This window comes from Protopterus annectens, chromosome 11.part0, assembly GCF_019279795.1.
Source record: "Protopterus annectens isolate FY-2018-M chromosome 11.part0, PAN1.0, whole genome shotgun sequence".
Taxonomy (NCBI): domain Eukaryota; kingdom Metazoa; phylum Chordata; order Ceratodontiformes; family Protopteridae; genus Protopterus; species Protopterus annectens.
In genome coordinates, this window is record NC_056745.1 from 611048054 (window position 1) to 611071652 (window position 23599).

Genomic DNA, 23599 nt, shown 5'->3' on the forward strand with positions numbered 1-23599 from the left:
CTTTATCAGACAGAGTCCCTTCATGTTGGCCTGGACTTCAGAGACGTAGATATCAAACAGTAGAGGACCCAGGACCAAACCCTGTGGGACTCCACTCATGACTGGTCTGCAGTCCAACTTGGAGTCAGCTACTTTCACACTGTGGGTACTATCTGTGAGCCAGTTTGCAACCCACCTAGTGATACAGGGGTTGATGCCTAGCTTAGTGAGTTTTTTTATGATTTCTGAGTGGGGAATGGTATCAAAGGCCTTGGCCAGATCAAGGTAGGCTGTATGAACCACATTGTCTTCATTCACAGCTCTGGTGACTGACTCAAAGAAGTCAACCAAGTTGAGCAGGTATGATCTACCCTTCACAAAACCAAACTGTGTAGGATCCAGAGTTTGAAGATTCCCTATATCCTTGTTTATTAGGTCCATGATGATGCATTCCATAGCTTCGCATATCAGACTCATCAGGCTAATGGGGCAATAGTTTCCAGGATCTGTAATCACTCCTCCTTTGTGGAGGGGGATGACTGTAGCAGTGTGCCATTTGGTAAGGACATAGCCTGAGGTGAAGCTGTGACTGAACAGGCCACACAGGTGAGGTGCCAGTTCACTCTGTAGTTCATGTAGAACACAGCCAGGGATATTGTCAAGTCTCATAGAAGCTGCATTCTTGGCCTTGGACAGTGCTATTTTAACCTGTGCAGCAGTAATACTGGGTACCTGGCAATCTACTGGTATTGTGATTGGTCCTTTAGGAGGGGAGAGAGGGGTAAAGTTGGCACTGAATCTGTCAGCCAGTATATTGGCAATATCTGTTGGCTTGGTATAGGAGTTACCATTGTGCAATTACCTCATAGCAAATCTGGGTATTGCAGTGGAGATTCTTTACATAACTATAGAAGGCCTTGTGGTTGTCTTTACTATCTGCTGCAATTCTGTTTTCATAGCTAGCTTTAGAGGATTGGATGAGGGATCTCAACTTTTTGTCGAGGCTGATAAGGGAGTTTTTCCAGTCTTGGGACTTTACCTTATTCCGCATTAGTTTCCTCCTTCTGTTGTAGAGTTTGTTTATGTCAGGGGACCACCAGATTGGCTTCCTTTTTTTGGAAGAGAGTGTCTTGGTTCTATTGGGTATGATGAGATCCATGCATTTGTGTACGTATTTGTACAGTGCACTGATGTATGACTCAGCAGTCATGCAACTATTCTCCATTTGCATGGGTGCCGTGAAGTTAGCCACCTCTGTTTTTAGGAGCCCAAAGTTAGCTTTGGAGAAGTTTTTCATGGTGGTTATCTTTGCGGGGGGTTTGAGGTGGGGGTGTGGGGGGGTGGGATGGATGTGGATTTCCAAGGTGATTAGTTTGTGGTCGGATCTAACCAGGGAGGAGTTGACTATTGGGGTTCATATTAAAAGAACGAAAACCCTAAACTGCGAACACTCATATGAGTGAGAATGCCGGTAATCGAAATTGGGATTGCGGGATTGTGTTACAGTAAGGAGTGGGATATTTGCCCTTTCCTCACTGTAGTGCAACCTTGGAGTTAGAATATATAGTTAGCAGGGGTGTGTGTGTGTGTGTGTGTGTGGGGGGGGGCGCAGCCCCCCATAATAGCAACTTCGATCACTGGCATTTTCGTTCATGTGAGCATTCACGGTTTAGGGTTTTCATTCTTCTAATATGAACCTGACTAATGGTGTAGAACAACGGTCACCCATGTTAGTAATGACCAGGTCAAGGATGTTGCTACCTCTAGTGGGGGTAAGAACGAGCTGGCCCAGGGCACTGGAATGAATGAATTCCAGGAAACGTTGGGCAAGTGTAGAGGTACATGAGTAGTTTTCCCAGTTAATGGAGGGGTGGTTGAAGTTGCACAGTATGAGTGTGTTAGGTTGGACCCTAATATTCTCCAGGGTGCTTAGGAATGTGGAGTGAGAGTCTTGGGACATGGTTGGGGACCTATAGTAGGCTACAACCTGAATCGGTGTCTTACCCAATGTTAGCTGCACCTGAAGTATCTCAGTTGCATTATGTTGGGGTACCAGTCCAGAAGTGTGTGCATCCTTTATGAATATGGAAACACCACCGCCTTTGGAGCTTCGGTCCAAGTTCTGGGGCCGAAAGGTGTGGAATGAGTTATAGCCTTGTAGTGCAGGGGTGTTTTCTGCCTCCTTGAACCAGGTCTCTGTTACAGCACATATGTCGATGTTCTCCATTTTAAGGAGTGCTTTGAGCGAGTGCATTTTGAGATTTAGACTTCTAGCATTGAGCAGCATGACCCTCATATTGCATTTGTTTGTAGCTTTTATGGTGGTAATTTGGTCTTTGGAACACCTCCTACAAAAGGCACTACAGGGGTGGCAAGAGCCTTGGCCAGTATCCAGAAGCTCAGGGGTGACAGATGCAGGCCATCTCTGGCAAAGCATTTATGTCTGTCAATCATGTCATCCCAGGCAGACAGATACTGGATCCCCTTAGAATGACACCAGAAACCTAGCCAGTTGTTGAAATCAATCATTTTCTGCTTGTTCTGTGGTATCATTCTGGGTGATGGAAGGATGCTGCTCAGGGCTAGAGTCATACCCGCCTTGGCTATATAATCTGGGAGCTCTTCCATGTCTTTTTTCATGTAGTCCAGGGAGGTACACCTCAGGTCATTCACACCCACATGTACAATGACAGAGCCATATTTGTACCTGTTGTTGAGGGATATGAGTTCATGCATTATGTGGCGGATCCTGGCACTTGACAGGCAGCTGACTGTTACTTTCACCTTATTCAACCTAGTGAGTGGGACATCAGTGTGCCTCACTATCGAGTCACCTATGACTAGTATGTTGGGCATGCTGTTTTGCCTTAGGGGCTTTGGTTGAGTGGCACACTGTTTAGGAGAGTTATGCGTCTCGTAATTAGTGTTGTGTTGTGGTGATCGAGAGCATTTCTGCCTTGGAGGTCTCTGCTGTTTGGGTAGATTTTTATTGAGAGCCTCCCCAAAGGTGGGTGTGTGGCTTGTGTTTTTATGTGAAGGCAGTGCTGGTGTGTGTTCTGGAGGGCTATGTGTTCCATGTGGTGTGGTGCAAGTGTTGACCTTCTCCTCTTGACCAGCTATTCTATCTTGGCTGGAGAGTGCGTAGCTTCCAATTTGGATATATAAGTGCATCTCTCACAAGTCTGAGTGTTGGGAGGTAAGAGGAGAGTGTTGTCAGTGTACATGAGGCAGTTGCTACATTGCCTCAGGATGCCCAAGTTCATCAGGTTAATAGGAGAAAGTACAGGGACCTGACCTTTAGACATGCCTGGTGGGGTGGGCATTAATAATAAGTAGTGAAGCTGTTTCCTTGTAGAACGTTTAGTGCTGGTAGCACTTGTGTGTGCTACAATAATTGCTAGAAGAAGTCTGGTAAAGTTCTAAACTAATAAGCTAGTAAAAGTGTAGAAGAGGAGAGAACGAGCAGATCTAAGGGAAAAATTGAAGAGCAGACTTTGTCACCATTCAGAATCTTACAAACAGTCCTGGATACAGCAAATATGTATCTGTACTAGACTAGTTACAGGAAAGGTGAGAAACAAGTGCAAATGCTGGCTTTTAAATCAGAAAGTTGAAAGAGATGGTAAAACTGCCCAAACGGTCAATAGACTACAATTTCTGGGCCAGAAACCACTCCTCTTGGGGTAGGTAGATACGCTACCTAGTGCTTACCACTCCCACTGATAAGCTAGAAGGCTTCCCTCCAACATAAAAAGGTTTGGGGGGCTCAGATGCTTCAATACGGTCCTGGATACAGCAAATTTGTATCTGGACTAGACTAGTTACAGGAAAGGTGGAAAAAGCACAAACTCAAGCTTTTAAACCAGAAAGTTGAAAGAGATGGAAAAAACTGCCCAAACGGCGAAAAGCTACAGTTTCAGGGCCAAAAAACACTCCTCTTGTGGTAGATAGGCTACCTAGTGCTTGCCACTCCCACTGATAAGCTAGAAGGCTTCCCTCCAACACAGAAAGGTTTGGGGGGCTCAGAAGCTTACAAACGGTCCTGGATGCAGCAAATCTGTATCTGGACTAGACTACTTACAGGAAAGCTGGGAAATGAACGCAAACACAGGCTTTTAAACCAGAAAGTTGAAAGAGATGGAAAAACTGCCCAAATGGCTAATAAACTACAATTTCTGGGCCAGAAACCACTCCTCTTGTGGTAGTTAGGCTACCTAGTGCTTACCACTCTCACTGATAAGCTAGAAGGCTTCCCTCCAACACAAAAACGCTTGGGGGTCTCAGAAGCTTACCAACAGTCCTGGATACAGCAAATCTGTATCTGGACTAGGCTAGTTTAGGAAAGGCAGGAAAGAAACTTAGAATTTTTTTTTCATAAAGCAGATAAAACAGCACTAAAAACAATTGAAAGTGCAGTGCTACTTGAGTGTGTAGCAGTACTAAAGCAAATACAGTTTAAATAAATGCAATTTATTCAAAATGTATTCTGCACTGAATTCATTTCTTGTTTTATTCAACTCTAAACAGTCAAAAAGTGCAAAAAATATATACTTATCAGCTGAGAAGCACACACAGTCAGACCACAAGGAGATTTTTTTTCTTTTCAGTAAAGTGCAAAGGGAGAAATGAGGAGCAGAAGATAAATCAGGGTTAAGAACCTAATTGGGTTGGCCTTCTCAAGTGTTCTCTCTATATTAGGCAGAAAGAACACTAGACTGGGAGGAGTGTCCCAGATCAAATTTACAGTAGGGGCGGGCAACTGCAAATCCATCAACAATAACAACACCACAGGAATAGGGTGGGTGAGAGGGAAAAACAGTTTTAGAACATATCAGAGAACAGATTATATATATACATATATATATATATATATATATATATATATATATATATATATATATGTATATGCCAGCAAATATTAATAATTCAGTCAAGCAAAAAGTGCCAAAAATATACTTATCAGTTTGTTTGAGAAGCACTCCAGTAAGAACACAAGCAAATTCTAAGTAGTAGGCAGGAATTTACTAACAGGGAACTATTTTTAAATCAGCAAGCCTTGAAACAATCAGATAACACAAAAGCTATTAAACCAAGTTATACCAACTTTAAGAACACCACAGGACTGGGGAGGTTAACCAGTTTCAGAACAGATCAGAGAACAGAAAAATATATATAATTATATGCCAGCAAATATATATAATTCAGTCAAGCAAAAAGTGCCAAAAAATATACTTATCAGTTTGTTTGAGAAGCACTCCAGTCAAAACACAAGCAGATTCTAAATTGTATGCAGGAATTTACTAACAGGGAAATGTTTTTTAAATCAGCAAACCTTAACACAATCAGATAACACAAAAGCTATAAGACCAAGTTATACCAACTTTAAGAACACCAATGTATCTTGTTATAAAATGTTAAGTATTAAAAGAGACACAGACTTAAACAATTATAAAAAATTTCCCATGCATAAATCTGGACCATAAAATCCAAAGTGCTGCCAAAGTTAAGACCAGCCTATTGATTTAAAATAGTTAAATGAGAAAATTAAAATATGTAGTCATTAATCTATTTTTCAGGAAATTTTCTTCCCTTTTTACTTCACACGTAATTCTGGGAAATGTAGTGCCAATAGGTGGACAGAAAGGACAATACCATATGGGGTAATTTAGTTTAAATCTCTACAAGCAGAGATGGGGAATGAATAGCCATTTTGAAGGATTGTATCTTCAAAACACAGTTGATATCAAAGGGATTACTTATTATAAACTAGCGGCAAATTTAGCTGAGTAGATGCATCCGAAGAGAATCAGTTGGATGGGTTTGTCTTTTAAAGTTCCTCCATAAACAAACATCTTCGTATAATGAGGAAAACTCCAGATATCAAACTACAATTCGTATAATACTTTGAGTGCAGATGATTTACAATTCTAAATAATCAGATTAGGTGCATGATAGAAAATGATGATCAAGACAAAAAAAAATCACCTTTTCTTCTTTAAGGTATATCAACTTGCTAATTAAAGAATAGATATTAGTTATCCCTGTTAGAATAACAGGAAAGTGACTTCTTAGATGAATACTGTCTTATTATTTAAGCATTACAAAACAACAAACACTAAAGTGGACAGGGAAAATCATGGAATTACAGCTGAAAGAAAGTTGTTTGGAATATATGTTCAAAAAGATGCAAATAAGTATGACTTTTTCACTGGGAAGATTAGGGAAAATGCAATAAAGTGCCATTAATTGGGTGATAAGGATTTTAAATGAAAAAAGGACAGCTGAAGGTAGCTGACATGGCACTATGTAACAGAATAAAGAACAAACTGGGACAATTTAACAGTGGGTCCTGTCATGGTGCAGCAGAAAAAAACACTGCATATAAAGTAGGACAGAGACAGTTACAGGAAGTGGAGACCAATTAAATGCACAGGATTCAGTGTTGAACCTGGCCATTTTCAATCAGTTTATAACTGACACAGTGAATGGAATGGAAGGAAAAGTTTGATTTTATTTTCTTATGACACCTAGTTATGGAAAGCTTATACACTTGCAAAGCAAGGAAATAGAAGATGATAGGGGACTCAGATCAGGAAGAATTAGTTAAAACTTACCAGGTTAAATTCAACATAAATGTACAAAATAGCCTGGTAAGAAACAGCCATATAAAAACAAGTGCATGAGAACATGTATAATCTTGATGAAAAAAGGAAGAGGTGGGGTATAGAAGAATATTATAGGCACATGAAGGGTGTCAGTGGTGTCCATCTGGTTACAGACATTCTCAAAAAAAGAGATGCACAAGAACAAGATACTACATTTGAAGGTAAAAGGCACAGAACTCAAGGCAAACGCAAGTAAGTAACAGCTCATGTTGCACGATTCAATGAGACTACTTGAAGAAGAATTACAATCAAACTAGCAGTAGAACCCAAGAATGCATGAGACAAACATAACTCATTTCAGAGTACAGCACAAAAGAATGAAGTTATAAGTAGTTAGTGATTTTCATCCTGAAGCCCCTGAGTTGATTTTTTGGCTGTTAATTTGTACACTGCTTGGCTCTGAGTAAGTCAGCTAACCAGACTATACTGCTGGGCCTACCTTATAGAAAAATAAAGTATCCCTGTTTAGTGGGGGCTGTTCCAGTTAACAATTTAACAAAAACAAAACACTTGTTGGTTAAGTAGAATTTGAAATATATGCAACAGGTGGGGAAACTTGCAATCTAAATGGGCCAAATAAACTTTTCACCATCAGAATCTATGTTTTACATATTTATGCATGCATGTATGTATGTATGTATGTATGTATGTATGTATGTATACATGTTTTGATTAATTGGGATGCCCAGTAGGGTTGGAGCCCAATTTTGCAGGTGGGATTCTGTGAGAAAAGCTCCACAAATAGTAGCAAATACAGAAATATGCTAAAATTATTGCAATACCAGATAAAGCACAAATGGAAAAATGATTACAATATTATAAAAATAAAATTCATACAAACAGAAAGGATACAAAATTTGGAAAGACATTAATAAACAATGCAAACTGGATAATGCAAGAATTTTGATACATGCAAAACAAATACAGGGTTAAACAAAGGCCAGTTTATGCTAATATGATATTTATCATACTTATTTTGTACTCCCTTTGTCTACTTGAAGTCCTTGTGCTTGGATTTGTCTGATTGAGGCTTTTGTGCTCTGATTTATCTGCTTGAGGTCTTCGTGCTTTGCTTGAGCAGGGATATTAGTACATATACTTGTCTGTCCATGTAAGATCACAATGATTATAGAGATGTATCTTTATTCACAGTGCAACTTTTTCTGTCTCTGAGGTTGCAATGACTCATAGAAGGAATAAGACTTTTTTATTTTTTTTACAATTTATACTTTCACACTGTTAGAGATTACAGTGAACTGAAAGTAAAAATAAAAATATGTGAAGGTGGTACAGGTGTCTTCCCCCTGCAAAAATGCATGTTTTATTTTGTGGGTGCTATGATTTTTGAAAATCTATTCCTTCATCAGTATTTGTATTTAGGTGTCACACTTACTGAAGGGAATATGTTCATGGAATTAGGTACAGGAATTTTGGTTTAACCTGTAAATCTTTGAGCTATCATGGTGGAAAAGTTTCTGTCATCTTATTATACAGCATTACATTGGGAATGTATTGCAAAATATTGTGATTTTTTCAAAATAATTTTATACACAATAGAATGAAATAATGAACAGGACAGTAGTAGCCAGCTTTCTGGATATAAAAATATGACACTGCACATTATTGTAAGCTTGGACTAATTTTGATTGACCAAGACACCAAGGACGTTGGACAGCAACATGCACACTAAATCCATAAATATTTAATAATGTAAGAAGGACACACTGTCTACAGGCTTATGCAGTAAGTGGGACATAGTTAAATAACTGCCTACTGTGTGTTTAGTTGTGCCTAGGTTTAAACCAAATATGCAGATAATGAACTGTGATTGTACAAAAAAACAAACGATTTGCCCACCCCCACCAATTCCCACACGATGTGCATCTGAACAATATCTTAAAGGCCTTCTTGTGGTTATTAAAAATAAAATTCAAACACTAAAAACACACACAAATATGCAGCTTAAAATCACAGAATGAACTATAAAAGGAATAATGTAATACCACAAAGTGGCCAGATGATGGCAGTTAACAGACACATCTGATGTTAATGGCTGTGTTCATATTTGTCATCAAGCCCTAGGAAGCTCAGAAATGCAGTTTATCATCTCACTTTATTTAGCTAAAACAGAAAATGTTCAAAAGAACTGAAGTATGCAATAAGCAACTGTGAGATGCATCATTGCATACTCTAAATATTATAGCTTTCAGCAACTTTCCATCTCACATCAGTTGTTACATCTTAACAGCAATATCAAATGGAACTCTGAAAAATGTTATCTTTTTGAGGGAAATGAACTCCAATGAATGGCAAACTTTCTATTTTACAATACTGTTATGATTTAGTAACTGTTTTGCGGTGTTTGACTTCACTAAGAGCATTTTTAGCTTGTGAAAAGAAGATTCTTTAGTCTCAGCCAGCTCAACAACCAGCAAACAACTAATTCTAAGACTGTTACACATTACAGTCATGGGAACACTTGATGCAAATTACAATCATGGGAACACTTTGTACTCATTACAGTCATGGGAACACTTGGTACACATTGCAATCATGGGAACACTTGGTACACATTACAGTCACAATCGTGGAAACACTTGGTACACATTACAATCATGGGAACACTTTGTACTCATTACAGTCATGGGAACACTTGGTACACATTGCAATCATGGGAACACTTGGTACACATTACAGTCACAATCGTGGAAACACTTGGTACACATTACAATCATGGGAACACTTTGTACTCATTACAGTCATGGGAACACTTGGTACACATTGCAATCATGGGAACACTTGGTACACATTACAGTCACAATCGTGGAAACACTTGGTAAACATTACAATCAGGGGAACACTTGGTGCACATTACAATTGTAGGAATACTTGGTGCACTTTACAATCGTGGGAACACTTGGCGCACATTACAATCATGGGAATACTTGGTAATCCTTGATTTCTTAAAACTGGGAATTCCCTTAAACATTCTGAATTCTCTGATGTAAGCCTAGAAACACGAATCAACTGACTCTTCACAATACCTTACTTTTCATACATAGGATGACAACTCGAAAAATGTTCAAAGAAAGAGAGTACCCACGTGATTTGTTGAATAAAATCATTACTGAGGTCTGGGCGGGCAGGCAGAACAAATTTGCACCCATCGATAAGTTTGGTTTTAACTGTAAGGAAAATTCTGTGACTAGGACTAGCAGTTCCAGTTTCCAACTGGGTAACAATATGATAATGCACTACACCACTGATTCTAAGGAAACTGAAAAAATGATTTGTAAAAATTGGACATTATTACAAGCGGGTAGTGATATTTGTCGGTTATTCAATACTAGACTGACGTTTACATATAGAAACATGAATGTTTAAAATTTGGATCAGAACTTGAATTTATCCCTCCTTGACTGTATACTTGTTACTTCATTCAAATTCAGTACAATCTTGATGCTGGGTAGTTTGTGACAAATTTATTATCTCATAAGACCAAAAATTAAAACTGGATTTCTAAGGTAAGGTTGCATGCCCAGGAAGTCTTTCTGTAACACAACAAAGATTGCATATCCACTTTCCTCAAGCTGTAGTAATTCTTCGGGTGGAAAGGACACAAAGTTTTCTCAGAAAACACAGAACTATGTAGTTATGTTAAGAATGACTGAGCATTCCTGATACATGCTTGAATGAAGAAAACTGAGATTTATAGCCCAGCACAAAACAGCACCAACACCATACACTTTGCTCAGCCCTCATTAGGCCAATTGTGACCACCCCACTTAAACCCAAGGCAGTAACTAAGGAGCCTCAATCTTCACCACTATCTCCGGTAAGGGGGCATCACTGAAAGCAGGGACAGAAATACACAATTTCCCCTAAAAGTACACTGGGAACAGGTTCCAACTGAATCTTCACACTAACCACTCCAAAGCACTGGGTTCCAGTTCTAGGCATTTGATACACTCACTCTTAAAGATTTGATATTCACACATACAAACACTCCTGGGAAAGAGTGGCACAGATTTATCTGCTATGTCCTCTTTCCAAAATTACAAGGTAACCACTGCCACCAGTTAAACACCACAATACCCTTCAAAAGGAGTATTCAATTATATTGGGTAAAATAAATATCGATATCAAGAGTAGCATGTAATCCAAGCAGTTACAGAGTGGCCCTGGTGTTATCACCATAAGCACAAGTACTCTCATGTTATTAAAAGTACTTTCTAAATAGCCAACTACAATAAAAGGTAGCAAAATACTTAATAAATAAAATGATTTAAAACATATATACACTGAATAACTGATTCCAATAAGCCACAGCGTTTCACACACACAGGAATTATGAAAATAACATTGTAGGATAGGTTTCATGCTGACTATAGAAAAATTCTATCTATCTAACTGTAGTTCCCTAACTGTCTAAATATTAACTATCCCTGTCTAATCTATTTAACTCAGCAAGGCAAGATGATAGTCTTACTTCAGCAAGGCAAAATAAGAATATATGTTCACTCTTCAGGCTGTTGTCTGGCCCTCAGCAACTGGAATAGCAACTCCTACTATGTGTGCTGAACAGCTTTGGAAAATTCTGAGTGATTACTGATCAGGAAAACAACAACTGAAACAACTACTACAAATACTGAACTTTAATTGACTCAGAACCTGCTTTTATAGCAGAATTGTTTAAAGTCACAGAAAGCTGTTTTCTACTCTCTCATATCAGACTTTTAAAAATTACCAAACAGTTGCTGTGGAGATTCTATTTGTTTCAGCTCTGGCACATGCTGACATCAGATCTAGGTCATCTGACTGGCATAACCTACATTCAGAATTCTTTTTAAAAAACATGTATATTTGGTCATCCAGAAGAACACTGTTTAATTCATATATCTTACATAAATCAAAGTAATAATAAAAAAACATAAACTTATTTACAAAATTATAGCTAGTCATGCTGGCATACAGGGTAATTTACAAAACGTCAACCAGTCATGCTAGCACAGATAACAATATCCAATATCTTCACACTCATCATTGAATATAATGCCCCCTTTGGCATGTATCTGTCCAGACACATGCAACAGATGGAATGCCTACATAAATACCTTACTAAAAGGATGCAAGCCATAAACAACATGTCTTACATGGATTGACTCAAAGCCCTGTCACTGCATTCAGTGTCCTACAGACTGCTAAGAGGTGACCTGTATCTGGCATACAAGGCATCCTCCAAGCCATTACTGATGGATTTATTGCACATTAATAAGTCAAATGGCATCAGAATCAGTAGCTGTAGTGATCTAAACCTCTTCTGCAACATGTGATTCTGATGAAGTTTCACATTTGAAATGAAAGCGCTCAATTAAATCAATATTTATATCTTGATTTGGCTGATACTTTTCTTGGATTGTTGTACAGTGTCCCTCCCAACTTGTATTTTTGATGGTGTGCTCTGTTTGCTTTTGCAGTATTACTGTCACCCATTATGATGATAAGTTCTAATCTGAATGAAGATTTGGTTAATTTGATTATTTTAGTGAGCTCTTAGTGGATGAAGATGACCTTAGCCAGGCTTAATTGGCTTGGGTAATGTGTGAAAGCTTTGTAAACTCGTTGCCTTTGGTTTACTAACTTACAGAGTTTGTAACACCATCATGTGGGTTTACTGAAAAATTTTATATTTGGTCTTCTTGGAGATTGATTTTCTGATACAGTTGTTTAGAGTGCTGCAGAATTCCAAGAATAATTATCCAACAGATTGCAAAGGTCTAATTTTACAGCCCGTTGACTGATGCAGTGTGATTGTTCAGAATGCCATAACTTCTGTTTGAAAAATCCCTTAAGAAAGTAACAATTTGTATTAAGTTTATCTTAGTGTATGTGAGAAACATCATGCTGTTGTGGTCAACATGAAAAGGGGGGTGGGTAGAGTGGGGTAACATGTAGCTTAGCATAGCTGGCAGGGATGCTTGTTAGTGTAGTATCCGGTATGCTTCTGCTCCTTGTTGCCATTTTTGCAATCTATTTGATACTGGCAATGCTTATGAAGTCTAGTGGTTTCTGTGCACAAGTATTGTATGACACTTTGTTTTCCCAATCAATAAATAGATGATTTAGAAGTTGTTATACCTGATTATTAGTCTCCTAGTCAATAGAGGGATTGTTCTGGTCATGAAACAGAAAATTATTTCCTATTACGAGTAGGGTGATATGTTTATCAAGAAAGCAATCATTTCTTAAGGTGGCTTGGAAGGAGTAAGACAATATGCTAAAAATTGCAGTTTGTGTGCTTTACTATAACTCAGGTGTGGCGTACTTCATGCCCACAATTTGTTTCTATAACCCATCTTTTGAAAGCTTGTCTTATGAAAATGGAAATGCATAGATTATCTTCTTGAATGACCTAACTATGGAAAAGTTGTAGCTGGATGATTGCTGAATGCAATGCATGCCTTTTCTTTATTTCTCTCTGAAGGCACATTCCCTCAAAGGTAGGATAAGCCTCTATACAGCTCGATACTTTATTTAGTCTGCTGGATATACCTCTTAACTGTCCAGATTTCTGCGGAATGTCCTGATTTTTGCCTCATTTTTGATCTATTCCTCACAGAATTTTTGTTTTCTGGGAAATCACTGGCAAATCTTTGAAGGCTGAAGTAAAAAAATAAAGACAGGTATTTGAATTTCAAACTTCATACCCTTCAGAAAATTCATGCTTATGCAAAACCTGTTATTCTGTCAATTTTCTAAGATTGTAAGAGCAACATTTAAAAATGATCCCTGTTTTTTGGTCCTTTGTCCAGATTTCTTGCTCTAAGAGGTTGAGAGGTATGTCTCATCTTCACTGTGAAGTTTAGCTTGGAATATCAATTAGTCTTTCCCACCTAGAAATGGTACTGCTGGTGGGAGAAAGAGTTGATTCAGTACCCTACCCCTTTTTGACATGAGATAGGTCATTCAGTGGCAGCAGTTCTCACTATTGTGAGGAATGAGAATTATTTTTGTTAATGTAAGCTGCTATATTAACCTAAACAAAGCTGTATTCTCTAACCCTAAAGGGGAAGAAGGACTTGGTCAGGTACAACATAGTGCAGAGAAAAAAAAACAGTGATTAACTAATGTACCTAAGCAGCTCTTTTAAATATTTTCTGCTGTAACTTATATATATTTTAAGTGTGAACATTTGTCAATAAGTGCAATATTTGCTGTTAGATGTTTGAATTTATAAAACACTTTATGTAAGATTAAATGCAAACATTAACAACTAATACTCTTTCTTTTATAACTAAGATGTACTTACATTACAAGATGTAGTCTTGCTTACCTGCGGAAGGTAGGTGATGCAATCTCAGGATATTTGGAACTAGGCTGCCTCAGCCCTTGTGTGCTAGTAGTAGTAATAGTAGATGTTGGACTAGATTTTTGGGAACCAGATAAAGATGCACTTTCGGAATCAGATACTACTGTTTTATCCCTTTCTTTGTCTGTTTGACTAGCAGAAACAGGACTGGAACGTCCTGAACCAATCTTTGTGGGCTCACGGAGTTTTGTGGTAGCTGCACTGCCTGATTTGCCGCTAACATTGGAGTCAATGCTACTGGTACTAGACCGATGTCCCCCTCGGCCTGGAATGCTACTTGTGCTTGATTTTGCTGGACGAGGAAGACTACGGTACTGCAGGTTTGTCTTGCAGCTGGTAAGCAGTACCCCATCATCTTGATTCTGAGAACCATCTAGACTGGTCTTTCTTCCTGCTGTTGATTTTCCAGTAATCGCCACAGACTTAGGTATTTTTCCTAGTGTTGCAGATCCACTTGTGATTGTAGCACCGCTTGCTGTGATAACTGGAGAAGATCCTGAACCAGTCTTCTTGAAGCCAAAAGAGCCAGAAGTTGGTGGCCTTCCAATACCAGAAGGGGGCTTTTTGCCTTCATCTCCACTGCTTTTTCCAGCATCTGAAGGGGACCGTTGTATGGTAGAACTTTTAAGTTGGATTTTTCCTTTCTCTGAAGACTTTGTTTCTTCAGATTTTCCTGTTGCAAAAAATAAAATGAAATAAATAAATAAAAGTAACATCTTACTGTTAGAAATCTATGACGTGTTAAATATTCAAGTCATGCCTACAAAATTATAGTGTCAGGTTCACCACCCATGCAGCCTTTATTGGTATATAAATTCTGAATAAAAAACAATGTTCTAAGAAATCCACTGCATCAGACATTACACATGACTTCTTCCATTTTCTTAAATTTACATGTACAAAATAGCAAAGGTCTATTAGAAGACACTGATGTGATAAGAATGAAAAAGAAGGGACAGAAAACCCACTTTACAAGAGCCAGTGTATAATGTCACACTTGGATTCATACTGGGGGCAAGAAGACATGTCCATAAATGCTTAGTGCTTCCATTTGTCATATAATATATGAGTTTCCAGCATTCACATCACCACACAGTTTCCTATAGACTGGAATACAGTTCTAAGAAAGACCATTGTTTTCTTAGTGGCAATAAATGTTAAAATGTGCATATTTTCTGACATTCACATATTTCCTAGTATGTGTTGCAGAATTCTGGAAAACAATTGCGACCTCAATGTAAATGTTCAGGCCATGATAACATTTTGACTCTGCAGTATGTAAATGGATAAGCAAAGAGGTCAAAGCTTTTACTGTCAAGCTTATTGTGACTTACTGGCTTTGAGGACCTAGAAAGCTGCAATCTGTGCTGGCCTTCTCTGTTATGCATGTGCTTTATTAGTGACGGTTTACAATCCTCTAAATAAGGTGCTTACTGCTAGTGATACTTTAGTCCAGAAATCATTGGTAAATGGATTTGTTAATTGTGATAACTTTAAGCAATAGTTTACTGGATCTCATGTTGGCACTGCTCTGTCAGCTACTGTACATGTTTTCAAGTGAAGTTGGGACAGACATAGCATTATATACCAAACACAGTTCTCCTGTAAGATGTCTGTAGAATACAGAAAAGCTATATTAATCCTGCATTCTGTCAGTATTCTTCACATTTCCAACTCCTCAAATCTTTTCTTAGCTGAATCGAGTTGATTTCTTCAGGCTGCAGAATGGGGCATTATATTCTACAACTGGCGTACTGAAAGGTATGTAGACAGGTACAGCGATCTCCACTTCCATTCAGGTTCAAGTATAAAAATTGCTGGTTATCGCAACAGCTTATTTGGATTTTATTTTTAGTCAGTCTCAGAGAATGTTTTGCTTTCAGTGAGTTGTGTTTTGTGTTTCATTTTATAATACTTAAGTTCCTTAATGGAGTGTTATGCTGTTTTCTGTGTATAGCCCACAGAGTGCTTCTTTAATTCTGAACTGTGCTACAGAGTAAGCCTTTCCAACCTCTTAAAACATGGAGATTAAAGCAAATTTTGTCTACAGCGACTTTTAGGTCATTTATTTCATTCTTAGCTTTTAGCATCTCCATTAACTTTGCAATCAAAACATATACCTTTGTCCTTGACTCTAGCAATGCTAAATTAAACAGCACTGATAGGAGACAGTTGTTATTGTACCAAACACTAATAATTTAAACTATTCTGAAGTAGTTTTACATCCCTTAGTGGAAGTATTTATATTGTCCAGTTTGCAGTTGTCCATGTATTTGCTAACAATTCACTGCCTGTAGCTCTGTACTAGAAAACAAGTCCAAACAGAACTGTTCCAAACAGTGGTCTAGCTTGGATATATACTCTACACTTCCCCTACTAGCCTGGCTTATTAGTTTTAATTTTCAGTTAGGTATTTTCATGCAAAAAAACTATGTATGGGAGGGATTCTATAGCACACGATAATGTGGACTGTAACTTATCTCCTGCATTTTTAAATGCATTAGTTACTTCATTGGGTACAGATATGTAGACTTGCTCCCTTTTCCTTCAGTCCTGTGTGTAGGTTATGTGCATCTGCATTATCTGCCTCACTCTTCATTATCGGGGAATTAGAGTCATGCGAGGGTGCACATAACTGTTTGAAAAAAAATAGGAACACCACTGCAGTGTATTCATAAAATATGATAATTATTTGCAGGTAGACATCAGTCTTCTGGTCAAATTTCAAAAGCAGCTGAAAGCACCCAGAGAGGTACAAGGATATAACCTTAGTTCCTGGACATCAGTTGGAAGCTAAACTGCAAATTGAGAGTAACCCGCATTATTTTCCATTCTTTTTTGCAGCGGGAAACTATCAAGTATACCTGAATACCTGACCTGTGTTAGGGGGTCTGCAGAAAACAGACATTCCAGTGGTCAGTACCACCTAATAAAATCCTAAGTACCAGGGAGCCAAACACTAAGGAAATGGGGAACTATATTACATAGGACTATAAGTATGTAACCCTTCATCATAATAAATATTCATTAGGTAGAGAAGGTGGGTGGGAGTGACTACTGAAGTAAAAAAAACTGTTATGCAATCATTCTACAGAATGTGGTGAGTACTGTTACAAAACTGTACATTATTTGTTTTATAGATCATTGCTGCAATGCATTTACAAACTGTGGGAGAATATAAAGCATTGAAAATGTATGGCATCTTCTATCCAGAGGATTAAAACATGCCTTTCAGGACAACAAGGGCCAAAAGTAGCTCTACTTCTACACTGAATGTCCAGCATACAATGCCTGAAGATGGTGCAAACAAAAGTCTAAATGGCTGCCACAGAAATACTTTGTGCTGATACAATTTTAAAGAAAAGTGTAGTTGTGTCAGCTGTCTTAGTGAAGTGAGTTCTGATTTGACCATCTAGATTATGTCAATGAATGTTGTACCATGGAGTGATGCTGTTTACTGGCCATCTGTAGGGAGACTGATTATTAGTCAACATTTCTTGCTTGGTATAAAACAGACAAAATTTAGTCTTGTTAGCAAAATGTCTTAACAGTCTGTCAACATCCTTTCAGAGTTCTGTCCACTTTGTCCTGAGGGCTGGAATAAGGAGCATTAATGGAGTCATTCAATGAGACGCCAAGACTACACTGGCACAAAACATTGATTCTGAGCACTGTTATGTTGTTGCCAATACAAATTGGAGGAAAAACATCTCTACCAGTAGCCACCTCAGGGCAGATAATATACATCTTATGTCTACTGTTCTTACACCTGCAATCCCACTCTTACTCCAGGTAAGTAAGCTGTACGTAAAATTTATCAGGTACGTCACTTGAACCACTGTCTACACTAAACATTTCTTTGGGGTTTTGATAATATGTAGTATTTGGGTTTTGATCATATGTAGTATTTGGCTCTATGCTGCTGCTTTTTTGCTACCAACAGAGAAATAAATGAATGTCAGTCACTTCCATGCAGCTCCAATATCTCCCCTACACACTGTTTAAGGCAGTTTAGGGAGTTTTTAAAACAGAAGGTTATGAAAACACCAAAGTCAGTCTTCTCTGTTTCAATAACTATCATGTTGGTATGCTAGTTTAGCCAACTGACTGACCCCCCCCCAACCTATTATTGGCACATAAATGATGGTTACAAATGTGCATCCACTTTAAGAAATGCTTGGGTTTGTAAAGAGACACAAAGTAACAAAGTATAGGTATTGTATGGCTACATTAAAAGCTTTATTATGGACATGTAATTCTAAATAGACAAGTTATCATCTGAAAAACATCAATAAATACGATGACGATTTAATCTTAAGTTCAATGTTTGCATACTTGTTATATAAGTTATTGATAAGACTATATGTTAAATTAGTGCTTGTGCCATTATATAAGTATCTGGATCCCGACATTTGAATCCAGCTGAATGTTTATAAATATTAGCTGAGGACCTCTTGGTGATCCTTCCCATCAAGGAAGTTTTCTAGTTAAACATTTTAATTTATCTTTAATAAATGTATCGTGAAGAAATAGAATAGTTTGTAAATAAATGTAACTCATTCAAGCATATAGCACCTTTTTGTATTCTTCCAGTTAATGCCCATAGCTCCTTATGGTGTTTCGACATTTGTTTGGTCTGTTATCCTTAACTAAGTAAGTCACAAATTAATAATAGACAGTATTAGAAAGTGCAAGGTGTAATTAACAAAATGATTGCGACCTACACGTTATTGAGGGGGACAGAGTGAAATGCGCTGATGGGAAAATGAAAAGTGCATTGTTAATCTGCAACTGCAATACACTATACTGGGGATCTTGGTAGTTATTTGTTAGTAATTATGAAAATATGAAATAGTTCCATATTTCTAAAACTGTGTGACTTACAAACTATTGCATAAGTAAGCATGTTCATAGAAAGGAACTTTTTGCTGTCATGTGAAACTGTATGTCCAGCTAACAAAATTAAGTTGACAAAATACATCTTGGTTATACAGATTCCAAGATATGACAATTTATTTGTGAAACAGATAAAAATATCATTCTGGTTATCTACTTATAATAATATATCAAATCACAGATGTAAAGACTAACTGTTCATGCAAAGAAGACACTTTAATGATAATATTGCTTTTTGCACCATTTTAATAGCTTTTATTCACAAGGTATTTGCATTTATTTGTGTTATGTTTTTAAGCTGATTTCCCAGAATATGTTTTAGAATATAACAATGTGTGAAGGCTACTAGAAGAGTGACATTCCACATCCCATAGGTGTTGAGTTAAAAAGGGTAACGCAAATATTTCCATTATGTTACTTCAGCCTAACAGAGAAAATGTAAAATAGTTCTAATTACTTAGCATCTCTTTTTCATGTAAATCTCAATTCCATTGATTTTTTGCAAGTATGCTGATTTACTGTTCTTAAAAAATAAATTTCATTTTCATGAGCTGAATTACAGACATTATACCCATGATTTCTAAATGTGATTCTTGGTCATCATTATAATTAGAATACATTTACATATACATATGCAAAGTTAAAACAGACCATGATACTCAGAAAGACTTAACTGGATGCAGAAGGCTTAGCTTCGAAGGTTACCACATCACACTAACCATTTCCAGTTTAGGGGCCTCTCTATTGCTCAGGTTTAACCTTTGTGGTGAAACCACATGCTAATATGGGAGTCTACTGGAGTGGACAATGCTTATTAGCTATGTGCTTTCTGCCAGAACTGTCTGCTGTTCCCAATTTGCTCAGCCTAGGGATTGCTAAGTAAAATTTTACTTCATGAGGAAAAAGTGCTTGCCATAAAGAAGTCCAGTACCCATTCACTCTTACTGTTTGCAGTGCGGGTAAGTTCAGAGAAGACATGGAGGGTGTGTGTGTCTATGTAGGCAGTCACAAAGAGAATAATGTAGGAAACAATCTCTTTTAAAGAGCAATCTGACACAACAGATTCTTTAATATGTTCACTTCTGTTGTCCACTGCTTAGCTACCTATACCCCCAGAATTATATTTTACCCCAACTCACCTTATTCATATTGGCCTATGGGGTAAAGTTTAAACTTGGTTAACAGGCACAATGCTCTGTTCCTTTTTTTGCCATTAGGATTGCTGATCTATGCTATATCTGTGTCCAGCAGACCCACTTCAAGTCAAGCTAATTATGGCTCCTAAAATTATTTTTATATAATCACCCTCAAGTAAATGAAAAATGCAACTGTCTATTCCTCAATTTTGTATCACCTACGTGTTTTCTCCACAGCTGAACTAAACTGAAAAACGGTCCTCCATCTTCCTAGATGGCTGCCCAGCTGAAGGATGCAGAATTGATTGGAAATTCTCTTTGCTGCACATCATACTCAATTTATGTGTCTGACTGATGGATTAAAAAAAATCACAAAGAACTATTCAGGTTGTGATTTATATAGCAGTCCTTAGAGGCCATTTTAAGTTTAACCAGTTTCCCTTCACATTTGGTTATACATCGGTCTTACCCATCCCATCATTGATAGTTAGATGTTACCATTAATGAGAATAACTGGAATCATACCATAGTTAATTTGAGGGGACCAATGTATGGGATAAAGTATTTATGAGCTCTGTTCATTAGTAGTATATGACGAAGTTCTGGAGTAAGTTTTCTGTTTTCCAGCCATCTAAGTTGTAGTTGAATATATACAGGGATTAACTTTGTTTTATGTGGATGGAAAGTCTGTTTCACAGCAGCAGTATGCTCTGCGAGTATACTTGTCCCTCCAAACTGTTCTGTTGATGTTGCAGATGAGGTTCAGAAGCCTAGATCGAGTATTTCTGTTGTCATTTGACTTGCTGATGTGGAATAAATCCATCAGTAATAGGTCAGAGGATGCCTTGCATGTCAGACACAGGTCACCTCTTAGCAGTCTGTTGGACACAGAGTATAGTGACAGGTCTTTGAGTCGGTCCATGTAGGGCATGCTGTTTAGGCCTTGTATCCTTTTAGTAAGGTACCTCTGTGGGAGCTGAACTTGTTGCATGTGTCTAAACAGATACAAGCCAAAGGTGGTATTATATTCAATGACTTGCCTAATGAGGGCTGAGTAGAGGTGGACAATGGCATGCCTAGATCTAGACACAATCCCATTGTTTACAAGGTGTGCAGTACAGAAAGACTTCCTTACAATAATAGACACATGTCAGTCAAAAGTTAGGTTATTGTCCACATAAGTTCCCAAATCCTGAACAACTGAATCAACTCTTAGGGGAGTATTGTCAATGTGGTAGCTCCTGGGGGTAGACTTCCCTAAAGGATACAAAATAACAATGCTTTTTTTGGCATTTAGTTTCAGTCCATGGTTTTGGCAGACAAAGCTTCCTTCAGGATGGCCAAGTCATTTAGGGATTAAACGAATGCTCCTAGCTTGCAGTCATCTGCAAACGTAGTTAGCCAGACTCTCTGTATTGTCTTTTACTTCAGAAAGGTATATGCCAAACAGGAGAGTTCCCAGCACAGAACCCTGGGGGAGTCCACTGGTGACTGGTCTCTTTGTGGAGAAATTCCCCTATTCTGATTATTTGCATCCTACCTGTGAATCAGGAAAAACTAGAACATAAATTCCTGAGTTTGAAAAAGGGCTAGTTTTGACACCTCTCTGTATGAAATGTTCTCCTCACTGAAAAACTGAGATATAAACATGACAACCGATGCTTGCTAACTAAATGAGTGATATAGCTGACTGCCACAGCAATAAAGAGAGAAAATTATTGCCCTGTAATTAAACATATTGGTCTGTCACATTAAATTGCATTTGCATAATTATCCAAAACAGTCATTGACTTTTGTTGTATATTTCAAACAGTGAGGTTTTATGAGTTTTTTTAATGACCATGCAATGTAAAATCATAGCAAAACACAACCAATTCACATTGAATAGCATTATTATTCGTCTATCTGTACCTGCAGTCTTAAGTGTGCTTGTTTTGCTCTTAGGTGGGGTAATTCCACCTTGTGCTGTCATTCCTCTTCTCCATGACCCTGTCTGTGAAACACATAATGATGATGCCTTTTGATGTCCTTTTTCAGAGTCTTCCAGAAGCCCAGCTCCGCTTTTCCATTTGCCGCTTGAATCCATGCTGCTGTCGTACTCATCTGGCTTTTTAAGGTCATCAGTTCCACACCAGTCTGTCTCACAGTGCTTCTCGGAATCTGTCTTGAACTAAACAAAAAGTAGGTTTTTACTCTAATCTGCATTAAACTAAACAGGTAAACAAATGTAAAGTACTTAAATTACTCTTGCTCTTTTTCCAGAACCAATAACATAAGGCCACATTTTTTGTCTGACTATTCACTGGTTTGGCAAAATGAGATAACTTTTTACTTTGAAAGCAGACACTAGATGATGAAAAACAAATCCACATTGTTTTTCTGCATCTTGGTTTTCATGCAACTTTAATTAAAGCTACACCTAAAATAAACCACTGTATTCTTATTCTGAATGAATCGTGTAATTTCTTGGTCAAATTATTTTCATTAGACTGCTTTTACTAACAGAATTACAAAATTAAGTGCAAAGCTCATTGCACTTTAAAGAATATGAATATCAAATATGAAGACAGCAGTATGTATCCCAGAGACTATCCCACCTATGGAACAGGCTCCCCATCCATGTGAAGCAGAGTTCCTCCCTAATCCAATTCAAGTGCAACTTGTACAATTGAATGGGAATCCAGAAATTCATCCCTGGTTTGGCACCTATGTCTCTGATGCAAATAGGTAACCTATAAATGGTTCATCTTCTAGGCCCATGCTTACATTTATCAAAGGATCAGAACTTGTCAGAGATTTGGGATGCATGACTAGGCTTAAAAAGGCCCTTGTGGTCATTAGCCTAGTAAACACCTATGAACCTATGATACAAGTTTTCACAACATGCAAATAAACATAGGAGTCTCCTTATAATGAGATGCATTTCTGTTGGATAAATTACTTACTATTGCATTTTTGCAATACATTTTCACAGTGTTAGGAAATCAACTCCTTATCCTAAGAATGCGTATTTTGGAGTCTTACACAAAACCTGAGTGATAACAGCAACAACGCTGGCAAATCTTAAATTCATTTCTTATCTGCTATCAAGCCATTTTCACTGTAGTGCTTCCTGAAACATATTTTACTTTAAAAGATAATGGGGTATGAAGTGAAAACAGAGGGTGGAAAAACATTTTTTTCACTGCTGTGATGTACTCTGTTTATAGCAGATGAAGAAATGTTCAGATATTGTGGACTTGAAATGAAAATATAAACTTTGCTATTTTTGGAAACGGCACAGTGCTCTGAAAAACAGCTGTCAACACTCCCCAAATATGAAGTAAAAGGTCCTACAAACCTGTAATATAAATACTGCATCTTTGTTAGTGTGCTACATGTGCATTTTCCTCCAATACCGAAACTTGCAGGAAGGATGGAATATAGATAGAATCACAGCTTTATATGCTTGGAGTTCACTGTGACATTCTTCAATGGAATAACTCTTTATGCCCAAGGTTACAGGAGGTGCATGGACTCCATTTATATGATTTGAAACATTGTCACTATATGCC

The 23599-nt window shown here is 37.8% G+C and overlaps 1 protein-coding gene and 1 long non-coding RNA gene across 6 annotated transcripts in view; one reads left to right on the top strand and one right to left on the bottom strand.

Annotated features, from left to right (window-relative positions):
• Positions 1-23599, bottom strand: part of NAV3 (neuron navigator 3) — a 1719037-nt gene that overhangs the window by 380504 nt on the left and 1314934 nt on the right. For all 5 annotated transcript variants that reach the window (XM_044088077.1, XM_044088075.1, XM_044088074.1 and 2 more), the window contains 2 exons: positions 21957-22215; positions 13978-14686 (listed from right to left, as the gene is read on the bottom strand). In XM_044088077.1, the coding sequence (XP_043944012.1) occupies positions 13978-14686; positions 21957-22215 (968 nt within the window). The remainder of the gene's footprint in view (positions 1-13977; positions 14687-21956; positions 22216-23599) is intronic.
• The window catches only part of LOC122815520, a 108043-nt gene continuing 102075 nt past the window's right edge, over positions 17632-23599 (top strand). The window contains exons 1-2 of the long non-coding RNA XR_006366959.1: positions 17632-17805; positions 22083-22226. This is a non-coding gene — a long non-coding RNA (uncharacterized LOC122815520). The remainder of the gene's footprint in view (positions 17806-22082; positions 22227-23599) is intronic.